Source organism: Panthera onca, chromosome B4, assembly GCF_046562875.1.
Source record: "Panthera onca isolate mPanOnc1 chromosome B4, mPanOnc1 haplotype 2, whole genome shotgun sequence".
Classification (NCBI taxonomy): Eukaryota; Metazoa; Chordata; class Mammalia; order Carnivora; family Felidae; genus Panthera; species Panthera onca.
The window spans coordinates 64,162,799-64,176,631 of NC_138345.1; the positions used below are offsets into that span (position 1 = coordinate 64,162,799).

Genomic DNA, 13,833 nt, shown 5'->3' on the forward strand with positions numbered 1-13,833 from the left:
CTGATGGCTCAGAGCCTGGAGCCTGCTTCCGATTCTGTGTCTCCCTCTCTTTCTGCCCCTCCCCCGTTCATGCTCTGTCTCTCTCTGTCTCAAAAATAAACGTAAAAAAAAAAAAAATTAAAAAAAAATTAAAAAAACAAAAAACAACAACAAAAAAATATTTTCATGCCCCTTGATAATCTCTCCCTTTTGCCCCTCCACACCCCTTCCTCAGCACCCCCTACCCCATCTCAGAGCAACCACTCATCTGCTTTCTGTCACTACTGATTCTTTTACATTCTCTAGAATGTCATGTAAATGGAATCTGACAGTATACACTCTTGTTTTGTCTGGGTTCTTGTACTCAGCACGATTATTTTGCATACGTTGCATGTATCAGCGTTCATTCCTTTTCATTGCCAAGTAATGTTCCATTGTATGGCTCTACCATATTTGTTTATTCGTTCACCTCTCGGTGGACATTTGAGTTGTTTCTCATTTTTGTATATTACAAATAAAGTTGCTATAGGGGTGCCTGGGTGGCTCAGTTGGTTGAGCATCCAACTTCAGCTCAGGTCATGATTTCACAACTCGTGAGTTTGAGCCCCACATTGGACTCTGTGCTGACAGCTTGGAGCCTGGAGCCTGCTTCAGACTCTGTGTCTCCCTCTCGCTCTGCCCCTTACCCACTCGCATTCTGTCTCTGTCTCTCTCAAAAATAAATAAACATTAAAAAAAATTTAAAAAAAAACAAAGTTGCTATAAATATTTATGTACAAATCTTTATGTGGACACATGCTTTCATTTATTTTGGGTAAATAAATACCTAGGAGCGGAACAGTTAGGTCATATGGTCGGTGTATGCTTATAGTAATTTATTTTTATTTCATTTTACAAAAGCATTAGTCTACCAAAGATTGGAAATAAAACTGTTCCTCACCACATGTATTTTGAGAAGTATTAGCCCAGGAGATAGGCAGAAGAATATCCAGAGCTGCATTGTTTATATCAAAAAACTAGAAGCAATCCAATTATCCATTGTCAGGAGAATAGATTATTAAAATGAGGTAATTGGGCGCCTGGGTGGCTCAGTCGGTTAAATGTCTGACTTCGGCTCTGGTCATGATCTCGCGGTTCGTGAGTTCAAGCCCCGCATGGGTCTCTGTGCTGACAGCTCAGAACCTGGGGCCCACTTTGGATTCTGTGTCTCAATTTCTCTCTGCTCCTCCCCTGCTCATGCTCTGTCTCTCTCTCCTTCAAAAATAAACATTCAAAAAAAATTTTAATGGAGTATATATTTATATATTTGTTATTCAGTAGAATATAGCAATGAAAAGAGATGAATTACAGCTATACCAATCAAAATAGATATATTGTAGGAATGTAAACTTGAGTTAAAAAAGCAAATTACAAAAGAATGCATATGGAATGATTCCATTGAAGGACTTCAAAAACAAGCAATATTGAACAATATATTATTTACAAATACATACATATATGGTAAACTACAAAAAAGCAAGGAAATGGTAAATACAGGATAGTGTTTACTTGGGGGGCGTTGGGGTGCAATGAGGGAGATAGGGCAAACAGAAACTTTTGAGACTAACAAATTGTGGTCTTTTTTTTAAACTACAGAAATTAATTTTGATGTTATTTTTTGTGCTTATATTTTGTTATAAATTTTCTTTGTGTATGTTCAATATATAACAACAACATTTCGAAAAATCTCTGAACTGGGGCTCCTGAGTGGCTCAGTCGATTAAGTGTCCGACTTCGGCTCAGGTTATGATTTCACACTTTGTCAGTTGGAGCGCCATGTCGGGCTCTGTGCTGACAGCTCAGAGCCTGGAGCCTGTTTTGGATTCTGTGCCTCCCTCTCTCTCTGCCCCTCTCCCACTCACGCTCTATCTCTCAAAAATGAATAATGTTAAAAAAAAAAAAAAAAAGAGAAGTCTGAATAGTTTTAAAAGGCTGCCTGAATAGTTCTGGGGCACCTGGGTGGCTCAGTTGGTTAAGCGTCTGACTCTTGATTTCGGCTCAGGTCATAATCTCATGGTTCATGGGTTTGAGCCCCGCCTCAGGCTGTGTGCTGACAGTGCACAGCCTGCTTGGGATCCTGTCTCTCCTCTCTCTGCCCGACCCTGCTCCCCCCCCTCCAAATAAATAAATAAACTTAAAAAAAAATAAAAGGGGGTTTGTTTACCAAGACAGAAGGTGCCAATTATAAACCATCAAGAATACAAAAAAAAATCTAGGCTTTAAGTAAATATATATGTGAATGATAGGCTGTTAGGTATTACACTTGGAAATATCAGAGGCAATAACTCAAGTTATCATAGATATCTTGTTTTTCCAAGATGGATGGAATTTACAATGTGGTAGGAGTTAGGTTAAAAGTCAGAAAAGATAGGGAAAGTTAAGGAAGAGTTGCAAGTTCTCACTGAAAGAAGATAAAGCTGAATTCTTTGCTAAAGTAAACTTTAGAGCTTAGGCCTTGAGACATTTCTGTTGTTTTTTTGCTTGTTTGTTTGTTTTTACATTTTGAATGGCTTAATAAGAAAAAGCGTACATCAGAACTCCCTTTCCGGTAAGAGGTTTAGGGTTTCAGAAATGCACAGGGAGCTGTGATTCACGGAGAGAACAGCCCCCTGAGTCATGCACAAGTTCGCAGAGAACCTCGCACCAGACCTGAGACTTCCAAAGGGGAGGTGAGAGGCAGGGGCAGACAGTGTTTAGTAAGCCTCTACTGTGTGCAAGGTATTTTGTATGGGTTTTATACCTCTTCTCTGATACCCTTACCTTTGAGGGCCAGTCTGTTTTTACTTTTAAGGTAGATGGTATTATTCTCGTTTATGTACATGTGAGGACTGAGACATAGAAATTCAAAACCTTGCCAGAGATTTCAGAAGAGGCTTATTTAAACCCAGATCTGTTTGATTCCAAAGCACGTTTTCTTCCTCCTGATAATAGCCAGTAATTTTTGAGCATTTACTGTATTTGTACCAAGAACTGTTCCAAGCGATACATAGATTTTCTCTTTTAAGCCTAACAATAACCCTATGAGATAAGAAAACTGAGGTATAAGATATTAAGTAACTTGTTCAGTGCTCTACAGTTAGGAAGTGGCAGAGTTGCTCTAGCTCAGGAGCCCATGCCCTTGACCTCTTCTGCCTCTTATGAGTACATGTGCCCTTTCAAGGATCAGGCTTGATTCTCACTGTCAAGGATACCCTAGGACTCCTAGTAACTTTTGAGCCATGAGTCATGGAAACCGATTTTTCCCAGCTGGGTACTTTTGGGTTGTCTCACCTCCAGTGATCTCTTCCCTTGTTATTGGATCATACCCTCTAAGATACTTTCCTGCTGGAATAAGTCGTTTGGGAAATGTTTCTCAGTCACCTCTAACAAGTGTAGCTCATTTATTCCTGTGTGTGTTATGCACACACTTTATGAAATCTTTTGGACCCATTATTTCCCACGGAATGAGTGGATCCTTAGTAGAACTCTCAGTTCTCTTAAACTCTCAGACTATATTCTTTAACATGGGCTTTCTTTAAGGCTTAAATTTCAAAGAAATGATAATTCAACATTATTTAAACCATTTGATGGGATTATAACTCCTATCCTTTCTACTCCAAAAGAATTTGAAGTAGATCAAAATAAAAGAAGCCCATACCATGGGGGTTAATACAACAAAAACTCAAAACAGTATAGAGAAAACAGGAGAGAGTTATGCCAGAGACTTAAGATATTTTAGTTAATTGCTCTAGAGCACTTAATGCTGAATTTCCTGGCCAGCTGAGGCAACAGAGAAATATAATTGGTCAGATAGTTTTTATTATATGTTTAAATCTTTTTTTTTTTTAATGTTTATTTATTTTGAGGGAGAGAGAGACAGAGTGTGAGCAGTGGAGGGGCAGAGAGAGAGGGAGACACAGAATCCAAAGCAGGCTCCAGGCTCCGAGCTGTGAGCACAGAGCCCGATGCAGGGCTCAAACTCACAAACCATGAGACCATGACCTGAGCTGAAGTCGGATGCTTAACTGACTGAGCCACCCAGGTGCCCCTATATGTTAAAGAAGGTAAAGTTGTTCATTGGAGAGGATGGGTTACAATGATAGGTTAGTTGCCAACCGTTTTTTCCTACATATTAAATCATGGCTCAATATTTCCTGATGCACCCAGATCTTAAAGTGCTACATGTAGTAGAGATTTTGAAGGACTGCCATTGATAGTCCTTTAAAGAGGTGCCATGGCACTGCAGTAATTCTTGTTTAGTAACACCGAAATTTAGGCTTGCTGCTGAGGGGAAAGGCCAGATTCTGGCTCACTCTACCTCCTTTGTTCAGGTTCTGCTCAAAGGTCACCCCTTTCCCCGATGGTGCTGTTTAAATGGGTGGGCACCTGCCTTACTCTCTATCCCTGTTCTGTCCAACATGGTAGCCACTAGCCAAATGTAACAATTAAAATTAATGAAATTACATAAAATGAAAAAATTCAATTCTTTGGTCACTCTGGCCACAATTTCAGAGCCCATCAGTCACATGTGGTTAGTGGTTAGTGGACAGCATAGATACATCTTTGCAGAAAGTTCTATTAGGCAGTGCTATTCTGTGCTTTTATGCTTGCTTTCATTTTCTTTCTAGAACTTTTCCAACATTATGCCACATACTTACTGATTTATTTATGTTCCACTGGAATGTATGCTCCCACTAGCAGAGATCTTTTTTCTAGAACATTGCAGATCTTCAGTGCTTAAAGCAGTGCCTATTACAGTTCTCTGTAAGTACTTGTTGAGCACTTAGATCAATGAAATGAATGAATAGATTTTAATATTTGAAATAAAAAAGATTTTGTCTGATGTCCTTGGATGATTTAGTATATTGTTTTGCCACAGTTTTTAAGATGAAAGAATGAAAATTCTGTAACCAAGGACACATATTTTTAAGATAATGTAACATTATTAAATACACTAGCCAAACTTTTATTTCTTTTATCATTCATATTAGGAAGGATAATAAGTACGAAAACTCCACTTAACAGCTAGTGTATTGTCCTGAACATGAAGGTAAAAAATACCAGTTTTCTTTAGGTTAAGAAGTCATGTGAGTAGGATGAGAAAGGAAAAAAACTATTTTGTAGCTAACTGGACTTCCATTGGTATGTAATTGAAAGCAACTGTGATTCCATTGTAATGGAATATATGAAGATAATATTCTACAATTAAATCCTAATACATTCCAAAATTGTATAGAAATATCAATTTACCTGAATTAATTTCAAATGAAAATTACCCATGAAATGATTGCAGTACATAAAAGTATTTGCTGTCTGAAAGATAACTAGAGGCATGACTACCCTGGGTTTGCCTATATACATAGACATCGAAGCTAGTTTTGTGATTTCTGCCAAGGATACAGCTTCAATGGCCTTGAAGAAGATTGTCTTCTCTTGGGTCCAGCTTTGTCGGGATATACTTGGAGTAGTGATGGAGGAGGAAGCTACCTGGCAGAGCCAGACAGGTCTGATGAATGCACTTTGACAATTAACCAAATGATAGATGTCAGCTGGTATGCCATCCCATTCTAGTTACTGACAGTTAGGAATTAGGTAAAGTAGGAGTGTTTTCTCCTTTTTTCTTCCTTTCTAAATTGCAGGTATTTTCTGAGTAGTGTTAGTACTCAGTGCATTTGCAAATGTAGATCATGGGGCTTCTGTAGCCTATGCAGCACTGCTATTATTTTTCTATTTCAAGTGAGAAACACCATGGTTAATGTCCTTGGATAACCTTGCATACTTTCACTGGTTTTTAAATCAGGTCCAATGAAGGGCTAAGTTCTTCATTAAAAAAATGACTAACTTTGGAAGCCCATATGTTCAGTTAAGGTTCTGAGCTGCAATAAATGTAAAGAGTCATCAAAATGTTTATATTTGCAATTTCAGTTCTTGATTCTTTTTTGAAATCTGTTCTATGTATATATTTGAAAAATTTTATCTCCTTTGGTGTTGGACCCAGAGTATAATTTTTAAAACTTTATGTCAGGGGTGGAGAGGCACAGTCACTTGCTGTTAAGACTTTAGGGTTTGTTTCAGCTACCAAGAGAGCATTGCTTACGTACTGAGAATAATATGACCTCCATTTTTGAGTGCCTAATAAGTCTATTGATTTTACTCAGGAAGAATAAAGAATATGTCCTCTGGCAGTTTTCTATTATGAAGAAGTGGAAAAATAGGTTGTAAAAAAGAAGGTAGCTGAGGTGCTTGACACAGTTAATGCTAATTGTAAATTTTACTGATGCCTAACTATGTAGTCAGGGTTCCTTTGCTAGGGGGAAGGTAGGTGAAGACTTCACCAGCTCACCATGGGGAAGTGTGCTGTCAGACCTCTCCCCTCCAAAGGCTTTCTAATGGGTAATGAATTCAGAATTGCCCTCACAGAATTTGACCACTACTGATGGAAAAGCAAAGTAAACATCACCTCTGAAGATAATTTTTCATCTGCTCATGAGTCTATATGTTTATTACTACATCTAGAAATTTGGCTACTCAAATAAGAGTTTATTTCTGTTTGGAGACTTAACAAGCCAAACACCAAAATGAATGTTCTACTCTGTACAGATGAACGTCCATCTGTCCATACTGGAATGTTTCCTTCTCAGTTGATGCTTAGGAACCATCTTTTGATTTTGATCTATGTAGAAATTCTAAAGAAGATAGTTTACTGAGACATAGGTTTGCAGGTTATTATTTTTTAAAATTTCTGTTCTATGAGTATAATTTGAAGAAGAGTCTTTGAAATAATGAAATCATACTGTCTCCTCCTAAGTTTTACAATTTCCCTTGTAATGGATCAACACATACCTTTTCTGCCTTCAGGTTTGTAATGATGTCAAACAATTTTCAGATTAACTCCAGCCTGTATGAAGTCCAGCAGCATAATTTTACGACATTTTAAATTTCAGAATAAAATTGCATTACATAATAAAGCCTCAGTACTATTTTTTTAAATTAAACTATAGTTGACATACAGTGTTATGTTAGTTTCAGGTGTACAACATAGTCAATAACTTTATATATTATGCTGTGGTTATCACAAGTGTAGCTACCATCTGTCACTATATAATGCTATTACAATACCATTGACTGTATTCCCCATGCTGTACCTTTCATCCCGGTGACTTACTTACTCATTCCATAACTGGAAGACTTTGTCTCCCACTCCCGTTCGCCCATTTTGTCCATACCCCCACTCCCCTCCCTCTGGCAACCATCAGTATGTTCTCCATATTTATGGGTCTGTTTCTGCTTTTTGTTTGTTTTGTTTTGTTTTGTTTTTGAGGTGCCACATATAAGTGGAATCATATGGTATTTTTCTTTCTCTATCTGACTCATTTCACGTAACATAATGTCTTCTAGGTCCATCCATGTTGTCACAAATGGCAAAATCTCATTCTTTTTTATGACTGAGTAATATTCCAGTGTGTGTATGTGTGTGTGTGTGTGTGTGTATACCACATCTTTCTTATCCATTCATCTATTGATGGATACTTGGGTTGCTTTTGTATCTTGGCTATTGTAAATAATAATGCAATAAATATAAGGGTGCATATATTTTTTTGAATTAGTGTTCTTGTGTTCTTTGGGTAAATACCCAAAGTACTTCTAATTAAATACAGTATTTCACTGGTGTTGAAGTACATGTATTCTTTTTTTAAAAAATTTTTTAATGTTTATTTTTGAGAGAGAGAAAGGGCACACAAGAAAGGGAGGAGCAGAGAGAGGGAGACACAGAATCCAAGGCGGGTTCCAGTCTCTGAGCTGTCTGCACAAAGTCCAACGCAGGGCTCAAACTCACAAAATGCAAGATCATGACCTGAGCTGAAGTTGGATGCATAACTGATTGAGCTACTCAGGGACCCCTCAAGTACATTTATTCTTCATAATTCTTTATGCCACTATTTTATCAGATCTACCAAATTCTTTAGGGTAGAAACTATACCTATTTATTTAACTTTTCATTTTGAAATAACTCTAGACATAGAAAAAACTCCAAAAATACTACACTGAATTCCCCAAATGTTAACATCGTACAAAACCATAGGAAAATTATGGAAACCAGAAATTTGCCTTGATACAGTATTATTAACCGATGTAAAGAATTTATTTCATTTTTGCCAGTTGCCCTACTAATGTCTTTTTTCGGGTCTAGGATCTAATCCAAACTCCCACATAGCATTTTATTGTCATGTTTTCTTAGTCTCACCTAGTCTAGCGGTGTCTTTATTTATTTTTATGGAACTTAATACTTTTCAAGAGTCCTGGCCAATACTTTTGTGGAATGTCCTCCAGTTATGGTTTGTTTGATGTATTCTTATGATAAGAATTGGCTTATATGTTTTTGGCAAGAATACCACAGAAGAGATGCCGTCCCCTCTTATTGTGTTATATTAGAGAGTACATGATGTCAGTATGTTTCATTGCTGCTGATCTAACTTTTGGTCACATAAGGTGATCAGGATTCTCCACTGCAGGTTTCCCATTTTCCAACTGGAATTTATAAGTATCATGGGAGAAGATACTTTAAGACTATGCAAATATCCTGTTTCTCATCATACTTTTGGCCTATGAATTTTATATTCCATTGATCATTTTTGCCTGCAACAATGATTACTTGGTGTTTGCCAAATGATGATATATTTTATCTCCACCATTCCTACTACACCTAAAAATTAGAGTTCTACTATAAGGAAGAGCAATTCCTTCTTCCCTCATTTATTCAGTTATTTTATCAATGTGGACTCATGACTGTATTATTCTATGGATTATAATTCATTACTGTAATTATTTATTTTATTGACCAAATTATACCAGATTTGGCCATTGGGAGCCCCTTCTGGTAGGCTCTTGTGTCCTTTGACAGATCCCTATCATTTTTTGAAAGCATTTTGTTACTTACTCTTTGGCACCACAAGATGTATGAAATTCATTTTGCTCTAGTTCAAGAATGGGTTATTTCTCCAAAGAGCCCTAGTTCTTTTATTTACTTATTTATTTTAATGTTTATTCATTTTTGAGAGAGCATGAGCAGTGGAGGGGCAGAGAGAGGGAGGTACAGAGGATCCAGAGTAGGCTCTGAGCTGTCAGCACAGAGCCTGATGCGGGGCGCAAACTCATGAACTGTGATATCATGACCTGAGCCAAAGTTGGATGCTCACTTGAGCCACCCAAGTGCCCCGAGCCCTAAATCTTTTCTGTTTTTTAAAAAAATTTTAAACGGGGGCGCCTGGGTGGCGCAGTCGGTTAAGCATCCGACTTCAGCCAGGTCACGATCTCGCGGTCCGTGAGTTCGAGCCCCACGTCAGGCTCTGGGCTGATGGCTCGGAGCCTGGAGCCTGTTTCCGATTCTGTGTCTCCCTCTCTCTCTGCCCCTCCCCCGTTCATGCTCTGTCTCTCTCTGTCCCAAAAATAAATAAAAAACGTTGAAAAAAAAAAATTTTAAAAAAAAAAAATTTTAAACGTTTATTTATTTTTGAGAAAGTGAGCGGGGGAGGGGCAGAGAGAGAGGGAGACACAGAATCTAAAGCAGTCTCCAGGCTCTGAGCTGTCAGCACAGAGCCTGATGTGGGGTTTGAACTCATGGACCATGAGATCATGACCTGAGCCGAAGTAGGACACTTAACTGACTGAGCCACCCAGGCGCCACCCCCCCGCCCCGAGCCCTAATTCTTTTAATTAGAGATTGATAGGTAGAAACAAAATTTGGGTGCAGGTATGTTCTTGGCTGCTGAGATGTCCTTGCTACTGTGCCTCTCAGAGGGCAGAGTTAGGAAATATGTGCATGTGTATGCACATGCATAAATGTCTCTCTCCATCTGTTCATCTGTGAATATTTATCTACCTATTAAAGACTGTAAGTTCACCCTGATGCTTCTAATTACAACACAGTGCCACCAGTTTCCTTCCAGAAGTCTCCCTTTCCTTATTTGTAACTTTCTCCAACAGTGAGAAACCTGGCTTCCCTTATCGATAATACAGTTATTTATTTGCTCAACCCTAGTGTACGTATAAAGAAGTTTTTAGAATTGTGATCCCATAATCCCTGTGAGAATTTACTAGCTTGACTATAGTAGCTGGGTACAGTTCTTTTTGTCTTTAGCTTTACAGTATACAGCAAATACACTGATTTCCAAAATTAGCTCTCCACTCCTCTCAGTATGGTTACGTTGTTCATTTGTAGTACAGCTAGGAACATTGGTTACTTTTTGTGTTCCACATGGGGTCACCGGTTTTGGTTACTATTTGGAAGGTGTGTGAAACATTACTAGAGTTGTGAGAATCAGGGCTATATGAAAAGGTGTGCTCAGGAAAGTGAGTATCCCTCATCCCTTGTATCACTTTTCCTTCCTGCTGTTCCCACTCGCCCTCTGTGGCTTACCAGTATCATTAGTTTCTGGTTTATTCTGTATTTCTTTTTTATTCCGTATATGTAGATACATATCTTCTTACACAGTGATTACAGTTCTTTTGTGTGTGTGTGTGTGTGTGTGTGTGTGTGTGTGTGTGTGTGTGTATGTGTATGTATGTGTGTGTGTGTTTAGTAGTGTGCAATTTGAATGCTGTTTGGGGATTTCCTCTCTTCGGGGTGCTGTTCCTAATTGGTATATTCTTACCACTAATGTATTAGAAAGCTAATGAAACTATTATTTTCTTCCTTGAAAAATAATTTTGGGATTGTTTTCTAGAATGAGAGTGAGAACGCGAATTTTGTTGGCCTCGTTAGCACTGAACTGTCTGTTCCTGAATAGGCTTGGTTTAAGAAAATTGTAACATAAAACAAGCAGTGTTTTTCAGGTTTTCTTTAAGTCATTATATATATTTTTAGCAAGACATTTAAAAATGTTCTTTCCCCTTACTAATTGAGTGAATTATTTCAAGTATCAGTGAGAGCAGTTAGACTGTTGCATAAAATGTATTATTTTGCTCCCAGAAGTCTTATAGAGTAGCTTTTCTAAAAATACTAAAAACCAAACATTTCCCAGAGTTTGTTTAAATAATGCTGTGGTGCATTTCATCGGGCACTCTTTTCTTTTCACATACTCTGCAGGCATTTGGGCAGTCCTTCTCCATCCACCGGAAGGTTGCTGAGGATGGAGAGACCCGGGAGGAAACACTTCTGCAAGAGTCTGCATCGAAGGAAGCTTACTATCTGGGGAAGATCTTGGAGATGCAGAACGAACTGAAACAGAGCCGGGCTGTGGTCACTAACGTTCAGGCAGAAAATGAGAGGCTCACGGCTGTCGTGCAGGATCTGAAGGAGGTAAACAGCCAACTCCCTGTGAGAGATTTGTGGGAGAGAGAAATAAGATAAAATTCTTTCTAGGAGAGAGGAATAAAACACACAAAGCACATAATACTGATGCTAGTGATTTTTCTTGTTTAGTGAAATGACAGCCTGTTCTGAGATGAGCTTTTGTCTTCTTGTTTGTTAAGAATTAGAAGTCCATTTGTTGAGTAGTTGGGAATTGACCTTGCTTTTCTGCAAAAGTTTTTAAAAAATATTGACCTTAGCACTTCCTCTCCCCTTTACTGTTTTTTTTTTTAATTTTTTTTAACGTTTATTTATTTTTGAGACAGAGAGAGACAGAGCATGAATGGGGGAGGGCCAGAGGGAGGGAGACACAGAATCCGAAACAGGCTCCAGGCTCTGAGCTGTCAGCACAGAGCCCGACGCGGGGCTCGAACTCACGGACTGTGAGATCATGACCTGAGCTGAAGTCGGCCGCCCAACCGACTGAGCCACCCAGGCGCCCCATCCCCTTTACTGTTTTAATACAAGGTGGAGAAAAAGCTGGCTGTGATGCTCTGTGTCAGCACTCATTCAAAATGGCAGTCGTGTTGGCTCAGGACTCTTCTCACTGGGGAGTGAGACTCCAGGGGAGTGTCTGTGGGGTCGTAGAGTCTGACAATGCAGAGCCATAAACTATTTTTTTGGCTGTAGAGAAGGCAGCAGATTACAGCTGGTATGAATTAGGTCTGGGAGTCTTCCTCAGTTGCTGGGCCTTCTGGACTCACTCTCTTCGGCTTTTCCATGGCAGCATCATGTGCCAGATCATTTTCAGAGTGGCAGAGTCATTCTTTAGTGGAGGGGGGATATTGGGAACAGCTTAATCTACCACACCCTTTTAAGAGCATTTTTGGAAACTTCATATTAAGTCATTCACTCCATTTTTGGATGTGAATGCTATAGAGGAGGTACAGATGTCCTCGAATTCTTATACCAGTGCAGAAGAGAATGATGAACCAAGTGGGCTTTTCAGTTGAGTGTTTTAGTAATGTAAAAGGGTAGAATGAAAGAATTGTTAAATATTGTAAAATACAAGAGAAATAATACACTGATGTTTTTCTCCTGAAATTAGTGACATTACAAATAGAGTTTTGTAAATAAAGATGTAAATTGTCCTAAATTTGTTGGCATTTAATAAATAATTTGCATTTCCACATGTCCATGTTACAGTGAACTAAATGCATATTACAGTAAGGTTTCTGCTTTACCTAACTCATTCTCTTTGGACATGCCCAAGAATAGTAATATGATTTCTAGAGACCAAGAAAGGGCCGACCAAGTGGAAATTAGTGCTGGGTACTGAGAAGAACATGAGACAGTTTTCAAGATACCCTGCCTCCTTTTCCTCCAATGCAAGTGAAGGTTAAAAACAAAGCTCCTCTCTAGTTCTTTATATGATGCATCTATCAGTGTTGGGTTTGGGCCATCACTTGCTTACCCTTTATGGTAGCAGACCCTGCTCCTCCTAAGGAATTGCCGTTCACCCTTTCAGCCCCAGGCTTCCCTGTGAGACAGGTGTCCACTACAGAAGTGGACCCAAGATCATGTAGTGCTACAGGCTACCATCCTGGATCGAGTGAGTCCCTGAACATCCACCAGGGGATTACGTGGAGCAGCAGGTTCACGTGGCAAGTTGGCAGATGCAGTGTGACACAGGCAACACCGCGCCATGGGCACACACAGGCAGTTGGTTTGTGGAGAATTCCCATGGCCAGTGAGTCAAGTGGTCTCAACTGCTAATTAGATGGATCCTCTGAAAGCCACACATCCTCACTGTGCACAGCAGCTGGAGCTGAGGAACAAGCAGTGAGGGTTGGGGAAGGGCAGAAAATCCACAGATGTTTTTCTGTGGAGGCATTGCAGTGGTGATTGACCAAGCATCCTCACTACAAGCTGCGCTTGAGTGGAGTTTCCAGGGAGTAGATTTATGATCACCAGTGGGAGTCGGTACTGAAGAGTGAAGGTATAAGTTATGAATGAATTGAGGGAGCAAAGAAAAAAATTTTGAGGAGCCATTCATTCAGATCAGTTTTCAAATTTTAGTGAGTATCAGAGTCACCTAGAAAACACATCAAAACATGACCCCTAGCCCCACCCTCAGGAGTTCTGATTCTGGAGGTCTTGGTGAAACGCAATTAATTTGCACTTCTTACAGTTTCACAGCAGGTGATGCTGTGGCTGCTGCCCTGGAGACCATGCATTAAGAACCACTAATTTAAACTTTTTGGCTGGCCCCAAATTAGGGAAGGGAGTATCATAATCATACGGCTCACAATTTGGGGAATTGCTGAATGAATCACTGGGTTATAATCCTCTATTTCTATACAATAGTTGATTTGCAGCAAGAGAATAACTTGCTATATCCAAATTTATGTATTTTTTAATCTAAAATATACATAAGGCAATCTAGCCTATGAGTGTATTCATTCAGGTTTATTAGTTAGTGAAAAGAAAAAAAAAAAAACCCAGTTGTCAATTTCCTGTTCTTCTCAGTGTGCCAACAAGATATT

General features: G+C 39.1%; 1 protein-coding gene across 5 annotated transcripts in view; it reads left to right on the top strand.

The window, feature by feature from the left end:
• Nucleotides 1-13,833, top strand: part of BICD1 (BICD cargo adaptor 1) — a 252,906-nt gene that overhangs the window by 98,658 nt on the left and 140,415 nt on the right. For all 5 annotated transcript variants that reach the window (XM_060657982.3, XM_060657977.3, XM_060657979.3 and 2 more), the window contains exon 2: nt 11,084-11,296. In XM_060657982.3, the coding sequence (XP_060513965.1) occupies nt 11,084-11,296 (213 nt within the window). The remainder of the gene's footprint in view (nt 1-11,083; nt 11,297-13,833) is intronic.